Below are 24,256 nucleotides of genomic sequence, written 5' to 3' on the forward strand. Positions count from 1 at the left end.
AGAATTTACTGAAGGGTTTAATATATGCTTTAGAAAAGTCTTCCTGACAGTGGGATAGATGATACATAGGATAGAGAATAATGTGGATTTCACTCAACAAACATATATTGAGGCTAGGCAATGTTCTGAGACCCAGGAGTATAAAAATAAGTGGCAACCATCAAGTTGCACTAAATATATATATAGTGCAATATATACACACACATACATATAATTATATATAGTATCTATTAATATACATATATTAAATATATATGTATGGTATATTATACTTCAACTTTCAAAAGAAGAAATGAATGGAAGTCATTTCAAGCAATCAAAATAAGGACTTAAATTAAGCATTGGGGATGAATTGGGAGATTTAAGATTTATTTAGGCAATAGAATGGAAAGCAGGTGGCACCTGAATATAAGTCAATTCTGAGGGTTATGGCATAGATTCTAGGATAATACTCAGGTATCTGGAAGAGAAGATGGATTATTGGTGGTGCTGATGACTGAAACCAAGAATGGAGAAGGTTCAGATTCAATAAATGGGGAAATAAGATGTATAATTAGTTTTTAGTTATTAGATTTGGTTACCTATGGGACATGCAGGTGAAAATGTCCAGTGAATGATTGCAAATACAGAGCTAGGAGCCTAGGTAGAGTTCTGAATTGGAGATTAGAGATACAGATTATAGAACAGCAGATTTCATTATAGTCTTGAATGTGTGTAACATTTTCAAGTTAGAGTATTTAGGGGGAAGTACTATTTGAAGGACAGGAGGGCAAGAGGAAGGAAATAAGGCCCCAACCAGTTGGTCGCTGGAATTTCAGAAGTATGTTAAGGAATTGATTATGAACAAGAGGAGAAATACAGGTTTCTCTGAGAACTGGAGGGAACAAGAGAGGAAAAGTAGCTGCAGATGAAAATAAATCTGCAGATAGGAGGTGGAGGTGGCAAGATGTTAACAGGATTATCATGTATGACTTGCAGCTGGAATCCAAAAAAGTCAAACCTATTTTAAAAAAATGCAAAACCAGAGAGTAAAATGGTGGTTACCCAGGAATTGGAGGGAGCAGATAAAATTGACGGTGTTGAAATTTGTAACAAGTGGTAAATAAACCATAGAGATCTAATTACAGTATAATGAATATAGACAATAATATGTACTATAATAATTTAATGTGATAAATATACAACAGCAATCATATTAGAATATATAAATGTATCAGTAACACACTGTACACCTTAAACTTGCACAATGTGACATGTCAAATTTATTCAATTAAAAAAAAATCAACAAAAAAATAGAAGGTTTATCATATAAGAGTCTTTTTTCCTGTGAAATACAAGATGAGGTCATCTACTGAGTGAAGTAATTTTAGGATATTCTGTAAGTGGTAGTAAATAACTTCAGTTAAAAAATGAAAGAAGACAACAAGTTTCTACTGTATAGCACAGGTAACTATATTCAATATCTTGTAGTAACCTATAATGAAAAAGAATATGAAAATGAATGTATGTGTTTATGTATGATTGAAATATTATGCTGCACACCAGAAATTGACAGAACATTGTAAACTAATTGTACTTCAATTTAAAAAGAAAAAAGAAAGGAAATGAAAGAAGAAAAATGTTACATCCAGCCTTTACGATGAATTTTTGTCAGTCCATGTTTGTTGGTTATTTTTTCAGCAATGTTCTTAATATACAAGTGGAACAGCTAGGTGGCCAAATCCAGGATTAAGAGATTGTAGAGTTTAGAGTAGAAGAATTTCTGATTAGGTGACCAGAAAGTGCATACAAAAGCAATTGAAATTATATGCTTTGCAATATAAGCTAAAATCAGAAAGAAGCTACTCTAGAAGGAGTCCAATAGACTAAGAACAAAAAGGGGGTTTATGGCTGAAGTATTCATGAAGTAAGAGAACAGATACAGAAAGAGTAGAAGAATGTGAGTGTTCAAAGGATGGGTTATTGTCAATGAGTAAATATTGATGTTTAGGATTTTCTGTCTTCATAATGAGTATGCTTAAAGAGCTAAAGAAAAACAGAATCAAAGAACTAAAAGAAATCAGGAAAGCATAATATGAAGAAAATGAGAAAATCAACAGGATTAAAAATATTAAAAAAAGAATGAACAGAAAATCTAGCTGAAATATGTAATAAGTGAATTGAAAATTTCACTAGAGGGGTTCAAGGATACACTTGAACTGGCAGAAGGAAGAGTCAGCAAACTTAAAGACAGGTCATTTGAAAGAATGGAGTCTGAGGAACAAAAAGAAAAGAGAAAGAAAAAAGTTAGCAGAGCCTAAGGGACTGAGAGGACACTATCAAGTGGAGGAATATATTCATTGTGGGAGGAGAAGAGAGAGATTATTTTGAAAAAATTGATTATTTGAATAATAATAAAAAATTCTCAAATTTGAGGAAGGACATGGATATACAAATCCAAGAAACTCAACAAACTTCATGTAGGATAAATCCAGAAAGTCTTACATTAAGATATATCATAATCAAACCATTAAAAGACAAAGATAGAACCTAGAAAAAAGCAAGAGAATAGTGACTCATTATGTACAAGGGAGCCCCAATAAGACAGTCAGTGGATTTCTCAGCAGAACCCTGGCAGGCCAGAAAGCAATGGGATGATATTTAAAGTACTGAAGAAAAATACCTGTTAACCAAGAATTTCATATCTGGCAAAACTGTTCTTCAAAAATGAGGAGAAATTAAAATATTAACAGATAAACAAGTAGAAGGAGTTCATTATCACTAGACCTGAGCTACAAGAAATGCTGAGGAATGTCCTTTAAGTTGAAATGAAAGGATACTAGAGAGTAACTTGAAGCCAAGTGAAAATATAAAATTCTCTGGGAAAGGCAAATATATACACAAATATAAAAACCAGTATTATTGTAATTTTGGTTTGTAACTCTGCTTTTTATTTTCTATAGGACTTAAATGAAAATGTATAAAAATAATTGTATGTCTTTATTAATGGGTACACAATATATAAAGATGTAATTTGTGACATCAATAACAAAGTGGGGGTGGAGCTATAAAGGCATAAGATTTTTGTATACAACTGAAGTTGGTGTCGATTTAAGATAGATTGTCATAAATTTAGGATGTTATATGTAATCTCAATGATAACCACAAAGAAAATACAGATTATGCACAAGGAAATCAAAATGTATCTCTACAAAAAAATCAACTATATATAGAGAAAGACAGTAGTGGAAGAAATGAGAAACAAAAAGCTATAAGGCATACATACAATAAGGAATAAAATGATAAACGTTATTACTTTTCTACCAGTAATTATTTTAAGTGTAGATGGGTCACACCCTAATCAAAAGACATGGGTTAGCAGAATGGATAAAAACAACAGGATCCCACTATATGCTGTCATTAAGACTCACTTTAGATTTAAGAACATGCATACATTGAAAATGAAAGGATGGGAAAAGATGTCATGCAAAAAGTAACCAAAATAGAACAAGTATGACTATACAAATATCAGATGAAACTGATACTATGTCAAAAGCTGTCACAAAAATAAGGAAGGACATTATAGATGATAAAAGGATCAAGTCATCAAGAAGATATAGCAGTTATAAACATATATGCACTGAACATCAAAACTCCAAAATATATGATGCAAACATTTATAGTATTAAAGGAAGAAATAGATAGTTCTACAATAGTAGTAGACTTCAGTTTCTTACTTTCAACACTTCCAGTAATAGACAGAACAACCAGACAGAAGATCAATAAGGAAATAGAAGACTTGAACAACATTATGGACCAATTGGAACTAATAAACATATATAGACTATTCCACCCAGCAATAGCAGAATTCACATGTTTTTCAAATTAACATGGAGCATTCTCTAGGATAGACCATATTTTAGACCATTAAAAATGACTTAATAAATTTAAAAAGATTAAAATCATACAAAGTGGAATGAAACTAGAAATCAGTAGCAGAAAGAAAACTGGGAAATTCACAAATATGCAGAAATTAGATAATACACTCTTACATAACCAGTAGATCAAAGAAAAACTCAGTAGGGAAATTAGAAAATGTCTTGGAGACAAATGAAAATGAAAGCACAACATATCAAAACTTATGGGATGCAATGAAAGCAGTGCTGAAAGGGAGAAGAAATATCTAAAATCAGTAACCTAACTTTACACCTTAAGAAACAAAAAAGAACAAAGTAAACCCAAAGCTAGCAGAAAGGAGATAGTAAAGATTAGAGCAATGATAAACAAAATAGAGAATAGGAAACTAATAAAGCCAATGAAACAAGAATTGGTTCTTCTGAAAGATCAACAAAATTGACAAATATTTAGCCAGATTGATTAAGAAAAAGAATACTCAGATAACTAAAATCAGAGATGAAAGGGGACAATACTACCAATTTTATAGAAATAAAAAATTATAAAAGCACTATTAACAATTATATATCAACAAATTGGGTAACCTAGTAAAATCGAAAATTCCTAGAAACACACAACCTACCAAGACTGAAACATGAAGAAATAGAAAATCTGAATAGACCTAGAATGGGACACTTCCTAACTCATTCAGTGAGGCCATTATTACCCTAATTCCAAAGCCAGACAAAGGTGCCATGAGAAAACTATAGACTGATATCCCCTAAGAATATATGCAGAAAATCCTCAACAAAATACTAGCAAGCCAAATTCAGCAGCGTGTTAAAAGGCTTATACACCTTGACCAAGTGGGATTTATTCCTGCAATGCAAGGATGGTCAAATCAGTCAGTGTAATATACCACTTAAACAGAATAGTGGAGGATAAAGACCACATGATCATCTCAATTGATGTAGAAGATTGATAAAATTCAATACCTTTTTATGATAAAAATGCTCAACAAACTAGAAATAAAAAGAAACTTTCAATATAATAAAGGCCATATATGAGAAGCCCATAGCTAACATAATACTTCATGATGAAAGACTGAAAGCTTTTTCTCTTGAGATCAGGAACAAGACAAGGATGTCCACTTTCACTACTTCTGTTCAACATAATAGGACTTCAGTGAGTCCTACCCAAAGCATTTAGGCAAGAAAAACATTATTTAAATTGGAAAGGGAGAAGAAAAACTCTCTGTTTGCAGATTACTTGATCTTCTGTATAGAAAACCCTAAAGATTCCATCAAATAGAATGTTAGAAGTAATAAACAAATTAAGCAAAGTTCTAAGATACTAAAGCAACTTTACATTATATACATTATTGTATACATTAGCATTAAACAAACTGAAAAGGAAATTAAGAAAATTCAATTTACAGTAGTATCAAAATGAATAATATACTTAAGAATAAACTTAAGTAGGTGACAGACTTACACACTGAAAACTACAAAGTGTTTCTGAAAGAAATTAAAAGAGGAAACCAACATATGGGGGAAATCTGTGTTCATGGGTTGGACCCTTAATCTTTCACCATATACAGATTAACTTAAACCAGATCAAAGACCTAAATGCAAGAGCTAATACTATAAAATTCTTAGAAGAAATCATAGGACTTGATATATACAACACCAAAAACATAGACAACAAAAGAAAAATTAGATAAGTTGGACTTCATCAAAATTAAACTTTTGTGCATCAAAGGACACTATCAACAGAGTGAAAAGGCAACCCAAGGAATGAGGGAGATCCTTGCAAATCATAAATCTGATAAAGGATTGATATCTAGAATATATAAAGAACTCCTATGCTTAACAACAAAAGAACAACCTGATGAAAAAGTAGTCAAAAGACTTGAAATAGACACTCCCCAAAGGAGTTATACAAATGATGAATATGTAAATGAAAAGATGCTTGACATCATTAGGGAAATGCAAGCCAAAACCACAATGAGATACTGCTTTGTACCCATTGGGATGGCTATTATAAAAAAGAATTTTTTTTAGGTAAGTATTGGTGAGGATATGGAGAAATTAGAACTCTTGTGCATTGCTTATGGGAATGTAAAACGGTATAGCCACTGTGGAAAATAAATGATGTTTCCTCAAAACAAAACAGAATTTCCATGTAACCCAGCAATTCCACTTCTGGGTATATACCCAAATGAATTGAAAGCAGGGATTCAAAGAGATATCCTGTACACCCACGTTTGTAGCAATATTATTTACAGTAGCCAAAAGGTAGAAGCAAACCAAGTGCCCCTCAGTGGATGAATGGATAAACAAAATGCTGTGTATACATACAATGGGTAGAACAGTTGGTTCATAGAGACGGAAAGTAGTAGAGTGGTTCCTAGAGGCTGAGGGAAGGGAGTGGGGAGTTAGTGTTTAATAAGTACAGAGTTTCAGTTGGGGAAGATGAAAAAGTTCTGGAGATTGATGGTAGTAATGGTTGTACAGCAACATGAGTGCACTTAATGCCACAGAACTGTACATTTAAAAATGGTTAAAATGGTAAATTTTATCTTGTATATATTTCACAAAAACTTTTTTAAAATATTACCAAAAACCAAAAGTTAATATAGCCTAGATTCTCCTAGCTATGTTTTATTACCATTCATCTGTCATTCATCAGTTTGTATAGACTCACCAGCCTTTTACCACTTAGCTGTCCATACTCCAAGCCAGTTCTTCTCACAGTGTTTCTTCTAGTTCACTGCAGTTTAAGGCTCAGAAGCTCCTCTTTGAGAAATCAGTGTGCTACATCCATTTAAGAACATTTTGTCAAGCAAAGGCATCTGAGTATTCTAAATCAATAAAGGAGACAAAGACAAATAAGGCTGGTAAGTGATTTTTTAAAATATTATTGACCAAAATTACAAAAGCAGCACATACTTAATGAAAAAAATGGAAGTAATTCAAGACATACAGAATTTTAAGTAATGGTCCTGTCCCTCATTCCCCAGAGGTAACCATTGTTAGTAATTTGATATATATACTAACATATATATATATATACTTCCAGAATGTGTGAATTATATTTTTTCAAAAATGGAATTGTGCTAATTTGAACAAGGTTTTAAATGTTTTTAAAATGTCTTTATCTTCACTACCATCATCACTAAGATTTATTGAGGCTTATGTTAGTCAAAGTGCTTTACAGTCATCTGATTTAATCATTATACAGATCTTATGAAGAAGTCTTATTTAATTTTTCAGTTGAGGAAATTAAGTGCAGAGAGATGAAATGACTTGCCCACAACCACACCACTAACAAGTAGTTAAGCGAGTAGAACTATGATTTGAAAAAAATTGCTTGATCATAAATTTCATGTCTATAACTTCTTTGCCTAAAATCATTGATAGATAGTCTTTCAAGTTCACACATATAGAACTACCTCATTCCATTTAATAACTGATCATACCACTACGTCTTCCTTAAAACATTATTTTTCTTTAACATTCCAGACACCATGTTTGATTTTTCTCATTCCCTCTTGGGCTGCAGTTCCTCAAATCTTTTTTTTTTTTTTAAGCCGAATTGTTTAATGAATGTATTCATATAAGTGCATTTTTTTTACAATTTTTTTGATGGGGAGGTAATTAGGTTTTTATTTATAACCTCCTCCCTCCTCAATCTTTTTTGTAGATTTATTCTCTACTACCAGGCTACTGCTTATTAGAGGTTTTCAAAGCCTTCATTGCTCTTACTTTATATTCTTGCATGAGCTGTTTCATCTTCTCCTGTGGCTTCAGATACCTATGACAGTGACTCCTAAATTTATCTCCCACTCCAGACTTAACTCTCTGAGCTCTAGACCCATATATCTCAGTGCCACTTGGACAGCACATTAAACTGAATGTCAGACCTGAACTTATATATCCACTGTTTTTTCTTACCTGCACCGTATCAAAGGAGTAATGAGTTTATAAGCTGCTGTGTGAAATAATACTGCCTTTTATGTATCCTAAATTACCTCATTTAAATTTCAAAGGATGATCCCTCATACTTGATCATCAAGTATATTTACTTTCCCTGGTCCCTAATAGTGTTTCTCTCTACCAAATTTTCCATTATTATACCTGCCACCACCATGACATTAAATTGTCTTAGAACCTTTAGTCTTTAGGAAAACATGACTATTTTTAGCTTTTCCTTGCAGTAGAATCTTTTCTAGACCATAGTAAAATGTCAGGTAATCTGTGTATTAAATGCTAGGGATTCAAAGATAGATAAAACATAGAATGCGCACTTAAAGTATTCATGGTCTAATATTGGTTATTTTGTTTCTTGCTTTGTATAAGCATTCATGTATACTCAGACTAAAAGGTCTTCTGACTGTTCCAAAGTAGAGAAAATTTTCAATCATAGTAGCCCCTGGCATAGACAACTTTTAATGTGCATATAGTATAAGGGAAGAGATTATTATATAGGGCAATGGTAGAGTTGGCTTGGCCCCAGAATTTGGTATAGGTAGGATAAGCTGTTGTTACAAAGAGACCAAGAAATATCATACTTAAATAAGATAGAAGTTTATTTCTCATGTAACAGCAGTCCAGAAGTGAGTACCAGGGCTGGTAAGGCAGCTTGTATCATCCTTAAAATGTGGTTTGCCTCTCTGGAATCATAGTGGCTGCTCTACTTGTTATCATCTCCCTGCTAGTGAGAAGAGAGAAAGAAGTGGGGCAGAGCAGACAACTTCCCTTTAATGATGTGGTCCAGGATTTGTGCAGGTCACTTCTGTTCATGCCCCATTAGGCGGAACTTAGTTACATGGTCACATCTCATAGTGAGGAAGGCCAATAAATACATTCTCTAGCTGGATGATGTGTCCCCAGTTAAAAATCTGTATTACTAAAAGAAAGAATGAGAATGTATGTGGTAATAATTAGCGGTCTTTGCCATATCTTGTGACTGACTAGTAAAAGTTGCCTGGAGAGTTTCAAATATCACAAGACTCCATAATGTGGAATTAAATGTTTAATCAGTTTTATCAGTTATACGAAGTTGCTTGTCATTCATTTCTGCCATTGTTCTGTGGGAGATACCAAATATATTTAATAAAGATTTAATTAAGTACCCTCTATTGCTTCTTTGAACATCTTTCCAAGAGAAGAATCAGTAATAAAATTATCAAACATCTGAAAATTTTAAAACTAATTGCCAATTTAAAGTCAGATTATCATAGTCATAAATGATTAAGTTACAGAAAACTTCCTACAACTGATCTGCTTGTCCCAAGATCCTTTGTATTATGTAATCAGAAAATATCTCCTTGTTGAGAAGAGAAATATGGAATAAAATGTATTTGTCTCTTCTTGCCCAGTTCTTGATTAAAAGAAAAAAATCAACAATAACTTGTATAGAAAGGAAGAAATAATTCTAAAATAGTTCAGATGTTGTGCTGTAAATTGCTTTTCTTTAATACTGATAAGAAAGGTGAAGGACATAGAATGTTTAAAATCATCTCACTTGCTAAGCAAAGAGGCTTATTGACTGACCAATGAGTCTAAGGTGAAGACCTCAAATAAGACTATTTGTGCTGCCTTTTTATCATAAATTACAGATCTAAACATTTTTCCGGCAATAAATGTAAAGCCATAGGACTGTGTTGTCAGATTGCTTTATTCTTGACCTAGTCTTGACCCATCTGAAATGTAAACTCTCAAGGCTTATGGTTACCTCTAAAAGCTTGTAAAACATGTTTTAGAGGATTGCATGAAGGCATAAAATTTATTTTAGGTACTACTTTATTTGGAAATGCCTTTAGCTTCACACTATTGTTTGCTACCCTTCCTTTTTTCCTTTCTTTGTTCCTCAAAACTTTTATCTCAGTGTGAAGTGTGAGTCGGGGTGGTAGGGGAATAAAGTAGTTCACTCTGGTTTTTCTCTACTGAAGCTTCTAGTATTAGAATAAAGGTGCTTCTGGTTGTTTCTGATCAAAGCCTTATTTCTTCTATTATACATTGTCAGTACTTTGCCATAAACTCATTTTCCACCTATCAGAATTTAAAATGTTTGTATCCTTTGTTCCAAGTCTTTATTTCCAGAAATATGTTCTGTCAAAATATTTAGATAGGTATGCTAGAATATATGTTCAAGTAAGGGAAGAGAGTGTCACTTTTTACTTTGTACATATATGGGTTTTTGTTATGGTGATGATGGTGGACATTTTGTTGTTTTTTGTTGTCTTTAACAAATGTGCTACTTTTGGGATTTTTAACAACCATTTTGTTTCTTAATCATCTTTGAGCCTATTTTGTCTCTTTGTAAACTTAGAACAACCAGAGTTTTTGTTTTGTTTTGTTCTTTTTTTTGCTTGACAGAATGTTTTTGATTCAATGGAGATACCACACTGATTTCTCAAAAAGAAACTTCTGAGTCCTAGATTACAATGAGCTAGAAGAAAGACTGAGAAAACTGGCTTAGAGCCCGGCGTGGTTGTGTGGTAAGTCTGGTGACAAAATTGGCTATATTTGATGGTAATCAGAGCCTTAGTTAATGGACATATGCATTACATGGTAAGAGATATTATGCAGAAACTTTGTTCATTCTTAAAGGAAAGGAACTAGAATTTGCAGATAGCTTATTATGTGCCATATATTTTATACATGCCATCTCCTTCAATCTTTCAAGTAAATAATTATTTTCATTTCAAAGAGAAAGAAACCAAGGCTCAAAGAAGCTGAGTAAATTAATCAAGACCAAAATACAAGATCGTAAAATAAAAACTTAAAATAGTTTGTCGTAGTTTACTATTTGGCATGCAGAGAAATTGCTGACAGCACTGTCACCTAATAGTAGATAATCAGATGGATAATCTGATCTGCCAAATTGCTGATCTCCTAGTTTAGTCTTGGTATCAGGAGGGTAGGGGAGAGCAGGGTTTATAACCTAGTTATAGGAGACTCAACAGAGGATGGCTGAGGAATGAACTGTGTAAACCAGGATCTCTGAATTGTTAATCCTATACAGTCTCATTTTTTATAACCTGAAATTGAAGTTGATGTTTTTATTTTATCAAAGTTTTACATTAAACAGTTAGTTTGTGTCTAAAGTGTTATGTATTAGGATAATATTTAATTATCATCCTTCATAAACTGTGGAGCTCCCTTGAGAGCTTTTGTGGTAGCCAAGCAATCCTTCAATAAAGCTTTTGTTCTCTTTGTTAATCTTGAAACAGTTGGAAAGGTTTTTAAACCAAGGTTATTTCTTTTAATCCATGCAACATTTACTCCATTTCTGTTCTTTTTAATAGAATTGGAGGAAAAGAATGGTATTTTTTCAGAATATTGGGATTCATTCTTGAGGAAGAGAAGAGAGAGTGTTTGACCTATTCAGAGTATTATGGATGACTTAAGGACACTGGAACTTTTTTTTCCCCTGTCTAGGAAATAAGTGCTTTGGAAAATATGAAAAATGAGAATTTTTAATGTCAGCAATAGGGAAAAAATTCAATTTATAGAACTCTTATTTTAATATTTATGAAACCCATGAAAACTTGAGCAGCTGTATGTCCAAAATTACGGAGAATGTGCTGCCTTAGTTTTGAAGATGAATTGAAATTTTGCCTAGATAAAGGGACGTTTCTTAAGCTTTTTGCTTTATTTATGATAGTCAAGAGTGTGTATGGACAACCATTTTTAGTAAATTCAAGATGTGTACTATATTTGATCACCATTGTTTTAAGTTTTGCTTTTGAACACTGAGAAAGAATACAAAGAATATTATGGCACAAGTACCTAAGTACCTGTTTACCTCTTTAGATGCTGGTAGACCACTTGTTCTGATAGTCTTTAGAATTGGAAAGAGTGTCAAATACACAGAAGCCAGAGTCATCTTGGCCAGATGGTGTTTGATACAGATGGATGGTTAGTTGTCATGCAGATCTCCTAGTTGGTAACTTGTTGCTGCCATCTGACTCAAAGAATCATTCACACACACTGGCTGTCAAAAGCATCTTCTCTTCTGTCTGTTTTAGCTGTCATGTCTGTGCTCTGTACAGAAGTGTTGACAAGACATTGCTGTTGTACATTTTCAATGTGGTTGTTAGTGATTTTTCTGTTTTGTGGGTTCTTTGATAGTGCTGGAATGTACTTTGTAATTGTATTATTTTTAAAAAACTACTGTAATAGTGCAACAATTATCTGACCTTTTAAAAGGACTTTTCAAATTTTAAGTTTATTAACATCTTGCTCAATGAACAAAAGCATTTAATAAAAAGGAAAAAAGCTTCTTATTTCTGTTAGTTTCCAAACATAGCAAATGAACTGAATTCTGCTGGTTATTTCCCAATTTGATAGACTATCCTCTTCTGGACTTTCCCTCTCATAACCTGGTGGCCAAAATCTTTAAACTATTTTCTGAATATGTATTTTCTCTTCTTGGTTTAGTACCTTTGTTTCTGATGGTATAAGCTTCCCTTTTTTTCCGATGGTATAAGCTCCCCCAAAAAAGGAGGAAAAAATCGTCACACATTGCCTTTTTTTTTTTTTTTTTGGAATCTGTTTTCTGAAACTTAATTTCCTTTTGTCTTATTTACCTACTGACCTACTCTCTCTGTTTTGTTTTCCTTATAGAAATATGAACAAAACCTTTTCTCCATTCTTCAGGTCACTTCTGAAGGCATACCTATTTGTCTGATATTTCCTTAACAACTTAATTCATTTATTTATTTGACTAGTATTTATTGAGCATCTCATTATGTGCCAGGTAGTGTCCTATACTCTGGAGATATCAGGAGAAAATAGTCTCTGCCTTTGAGTTTAAGGAGGTCATATTCTAAAGGGAAATCACACATGTAAACAACTAGACTAGAATACTGTAATTGGTATAATGTAAGTATAGGGAAAGAGCAGTAAAAGAACATGGATCATTGTTACTCTGTTTCCCCTGATATCTTCCAGAGTATTCGTTTTCAAATTATTACAGAATTTGCTTGAGTTTATAAAGTACTTTATTAAGTGGTTTAAGAAATAGTTTAAAACTTCAACTTGAAATTGTTGATCTATTGATTTTTTCCAGCTAATGAATATATTTTCAGTATTACTCACTTATTATATGTTATATGCAGATGTGCTTAAGTATGTTTTTTAAGCCAGAAACTAGAAGATGAAAATTACCTGGCAGAGGTTTTCTGAGTTGGTTCCAAAAGAAAATACATGTCGTTTGGTTTCCCATTAAGGGGACGGAAAATATGTAGTAGATGGGCAATGGGCTGAGGCTTGAACAACTTAACATATTTATTTTGAGCCTGTTTGTAACTTACTCCTTTTTTGTACTGGTTACTTACAAAAAAGGTATATAGTAGAATATATACCTATCAAAAAGTAGTGAAAGAATAGGTAACTATTGTTTGATGTTTATGAAAAGCTTTGCCTTCTTTAGAGAAAATTCTAAATACACAGAAGTAGATAGAAGACTATAACATCAACATTTTTGCTGATTCCTCAGTCCTGGTGGCTCTGTGTAGCCAGGTAAATTAAGTTATTACAGAATTTGCACTTGGGGTTTAAATCCTCCTCATAGTCAATCTACCCACTCTTTCTCGGGGCTTGGATATAAATTTATGTAGGAATAAGAAGTCTTATTCTGGGAAGCCTAGCCCTAGACTGGAATTTGGTATTTAAGGTTCTGTTTTGAGACTCCTAGTCATAGGACATATGGTTCAGACAGATTCACAAGATTCATTGTTATATTCATAATAATAAAATTTACTTGGATTTTCTTTAATTGGATTCCTTTTCTTTTCTTTTTTTTTTCCAGTAAGCATGTACTGAATACCTCCTGTGTATAAGTTACTTTGCAGAGTTTAATGGGAGTATCGAGTTATATAAGATTACCTCTAAGCAACATGCAAAGACAACACACAGCTTGGGTTACTGATCAGCTTTGTCAGTTACTCATGTTTGAAGTGTATTACTTACAAAATTTCACCTTTTATTTGGGAAAATGTGGTATTTTGCTTTCATTTCTTAAGCTAATTTATTTTGGTAATATAGGAATAGCTGTGTAATTTATAAAGAATTTTAGGCTTATTGGTCTTTGAAAATAATATTGCTTCACTAATTTTGAACTTTAAGAATTAATTCCAGATCAACTATTTAGTGTCTACTAAAGAACATTTGAGATTATTAGGACCTCATTTCATATTTCAAGGAATTTACAATTTAGTCATTTATTTATTTCTTCTTCCAATGATAGAAATTAGTAAAGAAGTTTTTAATAGAGTAATATATTTTTAAGGTTCTGTATTAATTTGGTAATTGTAATGAAACATTTTCAAATTTCAGGTCTGCAACATTTGTATTCTCTAAAGCAAACTCATACTGTCTTTCACTGCTTAATTCTCACGATCATTGCATTAAGTAGCAAGATGAATGAATTAAAAATGTTAAGGGAAATTGTGGTATTAAAGATAACCACTAAAGATTAACCATATGTGCTCAAGACACCTTAAAACTTAATCTAGGAAAGAAGTTTCTGATCAATATAATTTTTAAATTTATACTTGTCCCTTTGATTTTCATAGTGTTTTAGTTAGAGCTACTTCCTTTGTGTGTTTTTATACTCTAAAAATAAAATCAAAAGTGTATGTATTTAAAAGACATGAAACCCTAACTTTTTAAAGTTAGTTGATATTTATAGAATAACTTTAATATAGCATCTATTTTATCATTCATGCTTTTTTTTATCATTAAGGATTAAATTCTAAATTACTGTTTTTATCCAAGAAATCATACATTGAAACTCTTAATGGAAATTTCTGTAATTAAGATGACTTTTTAAATTTTACAGTGTTTTAAATGACTTAGTTTGTAATGATTATAAATACATTGCTGGAGCCTATTTTTAGCTCATAAATAAATGCTCAGTACTTGGGAAATGGCAATATGGGTAATTCGTATCTATGCAATTATTAATGGACAGTAAATGTATATACATGTCTGTCAGTAAATATCAGGTTAACTGGTTTTTATGTCAGCAGACTGAGAACTATGAGCAGAGAATACGTGAGCAACAGGAACAGCTGTCACTTCAACAAACTATTATTGACAAGCTAAAATCACAGTTACTCCTTGTGAATTCCAGTCGAGGTATGCTTATGTTAATTTTTTATGTATTTCTGAAACTTCTTGGAGAAAAGAAAGGTGGTGGTGAAATTTTTGTATTTTATTTCTCCATTGTTTCTCAATAGTTCTGATATTTTAATAACTGTAGTGCAGTTACTTACTATATTTATTTAAGAAATGAACACTTGCAGGAAATGGGAAAATGGATATGGACAGATACTATATGGTGGAACTCTAAGTTGACAGAACTTCCTAGAAGTCAATTTGGCAATAAATAGCAAAAGCTTTTAAAATGTCTGTGCCTTTTAAACCAAAAATTCAAGTTCTTAGAATGTATCATAAGAAAGTATTTCTTTAAGTACTCAAAGATATATATGCAAGAATGCTCATCACAGTATAATTTTCTAATAATGGAAGACTAGAAATAGAGAAATGTTCAGTAGTTAAATATTACAGTCATTCATGTAGTGAACAGCTATATAGCCAAGAAAAGTGGTAATAGGTATTCGCTTACTAACATGAGACATATTCATGATATATAGCAAAATGAGCAAAGCAAGATAAATAATAAGTGTAATTTTATTTTATCTGTGCAAAAACAAAGATTCTTGTGTGAATTTATATGTACTGAAAGAGAAAAATTCTGATAAAATATAAATCAAAATGTTAGCAAGAATAATTCACAGATAAAAATTGTGGGTAGCTTTTATTTTTTATTCTTTTTGGCATGACTGTATTTTTCTAATATTTTTATAATAAGCATGAAGTAGTTATGCAAATAATTATCTTAAATAAATGCATACCTGAAAATATGACATATAAAAGTTTAATTCCTGTTACTGATGGTAAGCTAAAGAGAGCATACTTCTAGTTTTCTAAATTCTACATATTTTATATACTACTGATATTGGAAGAGTAAGGGTTTTTTGAATTTAGTGGGAATGAAAAAAATTTTGAAGCAAATATGCTAAAATCTAAAGGGGCAAATCTAAATTGTCAAAATAACTTACTTAAAGAATTTTTTAAACTCATAGGTTAAAATCTCTACTCTTTAAAATTAGGGCTTTGGATTTGTATTCTTTTTACTTTTCCAGGTGGTACCAAAAACAAAGATTTCCCACTTATATCCAAGAGGCTTTTATCTTACAGATAATAGTTATGGCTGTGTCCCCCTGCGTGAAGACAGTGAAGCAAAGAAGAATAATTTGACTCTTGATGAGCCACATGAGAAAGGAAAATCAGGAATACCAAGAGAAAATGAATCAAAGGTAGGCTGTGCTGCCAGTTTATTCCCTGAGGGAAATAAGTGAGAAATCAGGTCCCATAGACTTCCTGAATTACTTTCTCAGTATTCTGTCACAATTGGGAGTGAGCAGGAACCAGGAAGAAAGTAGACAAAATTCTTTTCAACCTTAACATTGCTTCTGCAAAAACCAAAGTTCAAATGGTGATACATAACACGTCTTCTTCATTTTATTTTCCTGGAGTGGATCCACGACTGGAATTCTAAACAGAAGTTCTGTATATACAAACAAATGACTTACATGTTCCTAAATAGAAGCACTACTTCCAAGTAAAATAGAGGCTTAAATTTCATATTTCCTACTTTTCTCTTTTCTATTATCATAGGCATTTAACAAAGAAATAAAAGATTTAACAAACAAAGATTAAACTAAGAAAGTAAGACACAGATGATTCTGGGCTAGAAAATAGCACTCCAGCTTTCCAATTGCCTTTGCTTAATTAAAACACAAAATCCATGTAAAAAGCTTAAGCAAAAATCTTCACTAAAGCAATGTAGAGAGGAATATTGCATATCTGCAGACATGTACAAGGATGTTCATGCTACATGGGTTAGAAACAACCTAAACATCCATCAAGAGCAGAATGGCCCATCTTTACAATTAAACATTTTAGAAGAATTAAACTAAATACTTATATGTTAATATGCCTAGATTTCAAAAACAAGGTTGAATAAAAAATGGAAATTACAAAATGATAAATTGGGAATAATTAATGTAGGTTTTTCAATCATATAAAACATTCTGACATCATTTATAAAAACACAAATATGTAGTAAAACTATGAAAACATAGACAGGGAGGGTGTACACATCTCCCAGTTCATATTTCTTTATTCAGAATCATTATTGGGTTTTTAACTTTCTTGTTTGTTTGTTTTGGGGGGGTAGTTAGGTTTATTTATTTTTTAATTTATTTTAATGGAAGTACCAGGGATTGAACCCAGGACCTTGTGCATGCTAGGCATGCACTCTACCACTGACCTATACCCTCCTCACCAAGAATCATTATTGGTTTTTTTATTTGAATCATTTAGCTCTCTTCTCCCCCACTCCAATTTCCATTTATCTAAAAATGCTAATAAAGACAAGAAACCATGACACTGGAATATGTTTAGGTTTATTTTGCAAAAGACAAAATTCAGGAATGCTGCTTATAAATTTAGTGCTTAAGTAAATAATGTTTACAGTCCATTTTCCTATTTCTAGGACTTCTATATGTCATTGTTTACCATTAATTTTTAGTCAAAATTCTTATATTTATTACAATTTTAACATTTCTTTGAAGATAATAAAATATCTCCAGTTCAAAATACATACAAGGTATTTCTGAAAATAGCAATCTAGATTAGAACAAAAGGGATGATGTGAAAAGCTCTAACGTATATTAATAGTATAATTTATTTTAAACTTGGATAATTTGTCATTATTTATAAAAGTTTTCAGTTTGTCAATTAGTGTTCAAAGGGAATCTTCAATAGAATTCTTTTTTTTTCTTCTTTTGAGTAAAGGTGGATTTATTTAGAAATACATACTGCATAGAATGTAGGCTGTTTCAAAAGGCAAAAGAAAGGCCATGAGGTGTGGGGGTTGGGTGCTCAAATTAAAGTAAAAGTAGTTACATACTCCATAGACAAGAGTGCAGGCCATCTCCGAAGATGAGGGAGTGAGAGGTGGCCACGAGGCACTGTGTTGCCAGTTGTTTATGGGAACAGAATTCTTTTTTAAATGACATTGGTTTTAATTTGTAAGATATTTTTATCTATAAAATATGTATCTGGACACCTGGGCTGAAATTAAGTGTAAGAAACAGAAATCATGTCAAAGATAGCTTATTTCCAAAAAATTAATAATGTTGCATCAATTGTAACTTATATTTGTGGACAGACAATAAGAGGGAAAAAATCTAAATCTCCAACTAAGAAATAAATCTAAATTCATTGAGTTCTCTTAATTATCTTTACTAATAGGAAAAAGATTTATTTGCCACTTATTTAATACTTTGAATAGCTCATCAACTCAGTCTTCTTATACTATGATAAAAGTTAATGGTCTTATATTTCAACTTTCTCATCTTTCTTTATACATATAGAGCCAAAGTGCTAATGAGGCCTAAATATGTAAAGGATTAAAGAGAAAAGAAAATACATTTTAAAAGAATGGATAAATTGGATTTGTTGAATATTTAAGAGCTGGCTGTATATTCATTGTAAACAATTAAGCTGAATTTAGAAAAATACTGGCCAATTGAAATTAAAATGTTTTCCATTGGCATATATGTTGATCTATGCTTATTAAGTTATAATTAAATTCACTTTTAGCTAATACAAGTGAAATCCTTTCCTGAAGAACTTTGAATGATGTGGATATATTAGGGTTTTTCCAAAATGAAAAAGTTCCATATTGGTTGGTTGCAATTTTGCAAAAGTATGCACGTACACACAAGACAAGAACTAGAAGGCAGTATGCAGAAATGCTAAGGGAATGGTACAGTTTTTTTGTTTTTAACATGCTTTTATATTATTAGTCTTCTCAAAAACTAACTGATTTTAGAAATCACATTCCCAGTCAGTTGGCCTACCCTCTGTAATGGATCAGCAAGTTAATAGAAATCCTTTGAACTAGTAACAGAAGGAAGCTACTACTACCCACCTACAGCGCTTTCCTCCTCCTGTTGGTGGGTAGTTTGAAGATTTGTTTTCTTTAGACTGTTTATCTTGCTTATCTTGGTTAGGATATTTGAGAAGGGAAAGACCCTTAGACATTTTGGCAAATGACCACTCAGGCTGCCTTGGAAAATGAGACACAGAGCAGAGGGAAAAGGAAGGAGTATATTGAGGGGAAAGAGGCCCTTTTAGAAAATTATATTTGAGAAACGTGAAATTTATAGTTGAGTTTTTGTTCTTGGTAATCCTACACAAAGAGCATGCAAGAGCGGTTGATTTCTAAAAGGACATATAGAAGTCAAGATAGCAGAACCTGTATCATTGGATGACCCTTAGTATTCTCCTTATAGTTCAGAAGCATTACAGAAGTATTCAGTTTAATGGAAAACCTGAGTTTCACTTCTTGTACACAACAGTAGTTTGCTCAGTATTTCTTGATGAGCTAGGATTCATTGTATTATCAGTCATATAACAAAGTACCCCAAATTTACCCCAATACTTAGCAACAGCTATTTATTGTCTCACTTTCTGTGGGTCAGAAATTCAGGAGTGACTTAGCTGCGTGGTTCTGATTCAGGATCTCATGTGATTGAAGTCAGATGACTGAAGCCCTTGCCCATAGTGGAAGGATCCACTTTCAGGATGGCTCACTCACATGACTGTTGGCAGGAGACCTCACCATATGATCCTCTCCTCACAGAGTGCCAGCTATCTTCTAAGAAATCTAAGAGAGCATGGAGGAAGCCACTGTACTTTCTACAGTCTAGTCTCTAAAATCACATACCTTCACTTCCACTTCATTCTGTTCATTAGAAATAAGTCACTAAGTGCTCCAGAGACAAGGAAATAAGCTCTTCATCTTGAAAGAAAGAATCAAAGATTTTGTAGACGTATTTTAAAAGCATCCCAGGGATTGCAGATTGTGGTGTGTAGAAGAGGGTATCAGAGATCAAGGGTGTGGTGGGGAGTGGTACTTCATTTGCCATATGATAAATATTAATGAAAGGTAAAGGAACCTGGCAGAACTTAATAATCAATTCAGCTTCCTGAATCCTATCATTATTAATCTCAGAGGAAAGAAATATCATAATTTATCTTGAGAATAATTTCAGAAATTCTGTTATGAATATAGACGTTCCAGGGATTAGCTGAGCAGTGCTTTAGAGAATCAAGAAACTGTTGCATGTTATTACTTACTCTCTTTTATAACTGATTTTTAAAATTAAAAATATTTATATGTAAGAAATCAAATAACACAAAAATATACACACTTATTCTTGACAAAGACTACTATCTCGTTTGCAGGACACCATTGTCAGACATAGTAACATATGTCATGACAGTTATTATTTAACAAATTATAGTTTAATGTAAATACATATTGGCATTGTTTAATTCACTTTTTTTTAAACTACGATTGTAATATACTGGGTCATTTTTATGATCTTAGAAATGAGATATTTTAATAATACTGTTTCTGGGAAGCACTTCAGTTGCCAAACTGAATGCTATCCTTGATGTCTAGGGTTTGACAAAAAATTTTGCCCTCATCTTTCTATCCTATTTTTTGTTTTTGTAGAAGTTATACAAAAGTCTAGAATGTTTTGATGCAAGAAAAAATGTAGAGTGCAGTAATATAGAATACATAAAAGAATTTGGGGATATTGGTAATTTTTCTTTACTCATTCATTCAGTAACTCTGAACTGCCCTCCGACTTAGAGTCTTGGTTTAATAACCAAAATAGACATTATTGAATGTTGTAAAGTTATTTCAGATTCTAGGATCCAAGATATGAAGTAGATTATAGTATGAGTTTATTTGAAGTTTTAACTATTTAGAGATCATGTGTTCATGTGTACAAAGAGCTTTTATTTAATTTTTTTAGAGGAGGTACTGGTGATTGAACCCAGGACTTCATGCATGCTCAGCATGTGCTCTAGCACTTTGAGCTATACCCTCCCCACAAAGAGCTTTTTTATGCTTTATTTGTTTTTCTATATACATGATTTATTCTTTTTATATATCTTTTTTCGTCTGAGTTACAAGCTTTAGTCAAAAATTTAAAAACACAAAGAATGCAGTTGTTACTGAAAGATGCCAGACAGTTGGCAGAATTCTAATGTAGCTACTATCATTGTGATTAGATCAGCAGATACATGGTAGCTTTGAGCAGGAAAGATTTTGTAGGTTTAGAATAGTAAAACAGTGATGAAGCTGGGGAGCTGCCATCAGTGCTAACATTAAGGAAATAAGATTGCTGTACCTGGCAACTGCAAGTAAATATAGAAGCTCTGACATGTTTGAAGAAAGCTGATGTCTGAAAATTCACTTGTCAGTCACTTAGACAAAAAGTATTTCTTGAACTCCGTTTATTTGCCCAGTCTTGCTAGTCCTGGATAGGAATACAAAAAAAGAGTAAGACAAGATCTGTCCCCTTTAAGGAGCTACAGTCTGGTTGGGGAAACAAAGATTTGGAGACCCAAAAGCAATTAGCAAGCATTATGACAATGTAAAGTCCTAATTACATGACAAAATGAAATCCTAATTATCAATTTATGGTACAGAGAAAACATATAGGACCTTAATTTAAAAATAAAAACTCCCACTGAGCTGAAAGTAGGCTTGAGCAGGTGCTCAACATTTAGTTTAAGTAGGGAAAAGAAAACAAATTCTTAACTTGCTTATATCTTGGTAGTTAGTATGTGCATAGATATGTAGACTTAAATTTTCTGCAGTATTTTAATGGAAGAAGAATAATTTCTAGGCAAGAATCAGTATTATTCCAGGCCACTTTGGAGAACATTAAATAAACTGAAAGCTAAAACGGAGGGTTTTGGAAGAACAATTTCATTTACTATAACCTTTTTTAAATTATTGACATAATTATGACTTGAGAGGAGAGAGTGTTTCTTAACCTTTTTGTTAACTTTAATCTATGGACAGTTTTAGTGAGAGACATTTACCCATGATGTGTTTCTCGAGTTACTATGTATGACATTTTCTACAGGAAGTGTATGAACTTTAACCTGATCTGCTTTCTGGGCTTCTGTAGCTTATAAAATCCTAGTCTCACAAGTTTAGGTCTTGGATGGCATCCCCATCCTTGAACTGTTCATATCTCATATACTCTGGACTTGAGGTGCACCTCCCACTCAGGGATCTCCATCTGAGTTTCAGGCCCCCATAGCTTCTCTCAGCGCTCTGGATACTTTCTGTATCGCAAATCTCTTTGGTTAAATAGCTATATATTGTCAGGTACCTGATTTTATATACATTGTAAAGGCTTTAGAGTATCATATACAGGTATATGATAAAAATGTTTTTATTATTTGAAAAAAAGTTAAAAACTAGACCATTAGTCAAGATATGTAACTATCAAGTGGTTTCCGTGGCGAAGCAAATGTGGTTTGTATTATCTTTATCATAGTACCTTTCTTCAGAGAAGAACTTGAAAAAAATATGACTACTTATGTTCATTACTCAAGTTTAAAAAAAAATTATCCCTATATTCCTTTAATGCTTGATTCCTCCTTTTTGTAATCTTTTATTAAATAGAAATGCCCACAATGCAGTGGCATATGCCAGTCTAGCCTGGGGATTCCAGAGCATTGGAGAAGATGTGCACGTGTATAGCAACGTGGCTTCTTGGTCAGAGCAAATGTCCCATTCCTCCTGGTTTTATTTCTGGAGATTGGATCAAATATGCCTTCTTTTTATATATAACACTTCTATATTACTTTTCTTTTGAGATTAGTCTTGCTTATAGACTCTCTGGTAGAGTAATAATTAGAAGGAAAAAAGTTACTTTCAGCAAGTTCATTTATTAAAGTTCAGAGTTTTTCCCAAAGTGTTATAATAAATATATCATGAACTCTAAGGGAAAAAAATGTTGATTTCCAAAGCATTTTAATATTTACATTGAAACTTCTGTTGTAGAAATTGTTTGCAAAGCTGAATTAGTAATCCATCATAACCCTTTCCTGTTCTGGGTCTCTTAATATATAATTTTAGGGTTTTTGCTTTGTTATTAATACTGGAAATAATTTTTGAGAGGAGAAGAAAATGAGAAGCAGCATATCACTGTTTAAATTCTTTTCCTTGGCTTCTAAACAAATTTGAATATCTCTAATGTGGCTTTTCTCCCCTTATTTCCCCTTATTGTACCCTTTCTCATATTTCCCATTTTTCTTTTTTCTACTCTTCTCCAGAGCCTACAAACAGAGTTGGTATATTCTATTCAGCCTTAATTTCTTTTGACTAAGGCATGAAAGGCTGTTTTTTCAACCTCAGCAGGTTAGGGCTGTTCCCCTAAAACAATCTAGTTTCTCTTATTAATGTAATCTGTTATCCCAAAAGTTCTCAAAGTCTATTTTGAAGGTGTTTGTTTTTCAGAGTTAGAAATCCTTCTGCATTTGATCTGTTGTGATATGTTGTGGTGGGTGGTTTTGGGGTTTGGGGGCTTTGGGGGGTTTTTTGGTTGAATTACATGGAGAACATCCAGCCTTACATAGATATGTTGTTGGGAAAGGGAAGAGTATTTTAATAATCTTTTTAGAAATTGTGGATATTCTTCTTTGATACTATACCCAAACTTGATAGTGGTAGTTTCTTAAATGTTAGCTGCAGTATAAAAGCTGAAACCAACAGACTTTTCCGCTACATTAAAAGCCATTGGTCTGTCTTATACTTTGTATGTATCATTTACTTCATTATGATTTTGTAGCATCATAAATTGGTCATTAGGAAAATATTGGTTCACTGAGCTCTGCAGACCTTCCAAATATTGACTTATTTCATGCTGTAATATTTTAAATCGCATTTAACATCATCAATTATCAGAAGAGTCTTTTTACTGGGCAGCTGTCAAGGTTACTGTAACAGGTGTGAGTTTTTCAAAATTTTCACTTGAATACTTAAATTTTTTCATAGACAACAAATCTTGCCAGTTGTTTTCCTTAAAGTAAGAAACTAGCTTCATTTGCTTTTGAGAAAGTGTCTGAATAACCATAGCTTGCATGATAGTCATTCTTTCAAATGAAAAATGGCATTCCATTAAAAAAGTGACTGGCTCAGCTTGCAGCTCAAACAAACACTAGCACAAGTGCTTTTCCCCAAGACGGCTCTGTACTTCAGTATGAAACATAAGTCCTTTGTGTATATTTCCCATTTTGTCACATGTAATATTAAAAAATGTTAACTTGGGATCAAAATTCAATAAAATTAATAATTTTTACTGTGTCATCAAGGACATTCTGAGGTGAAACGCTTCTTTTTTTTACTGGATGTA

General features: G+C 32.4%; 1 protein-coding gene across 7 annotated transcripts in view; it reads left to right on the forward strand.

Moving 5' to 3' along the window:
- The window catches only part of TANK (TRAF family member associated NFKB activator), a 79,800-nt gene that overhangs the window by 34,247 nt on the left and 21,297 nt on the right, over positions 1 to 24,256 (forward strand). For 6 of the 7 annotated variants that reach the window (XM_010971371.3, XM_045507585.2, XM_010971370.3 and 3 more), the window contains exons 3-4: positions 14,915 to 15,026; positions 16,152 to 16,270. In XM_010971371.3, coding sequence (XP_010969673.1) covers positions 14,915 to 15,026; positions 16,152 to 16,270 — 231 coding nt within the window. The remainder of the gene's footprint in view (positions 1 to 14,914; positions 15,027 to 16,151; positions 16,271 to 24,256) is intronic. The other variant, XM_045507584.2, reaches the window with a different exon arrangement.

This window comes from Camelus bactrianus, chromosome 5 (assembly GCF_048773025.1).
Source record: "Camelus bactrianus isolate YW-2024 breed Bactrian camel chromosome 5, ASM4877302v1, whole genome shotgun sequence".
In the NCBI taxonomy this organism is placed as follows: Eukaryota; Metazoa; Chordata; class Mammalia; order Artiodactyla; family Camelidae; genus Camelus; species Camelus bactrianus.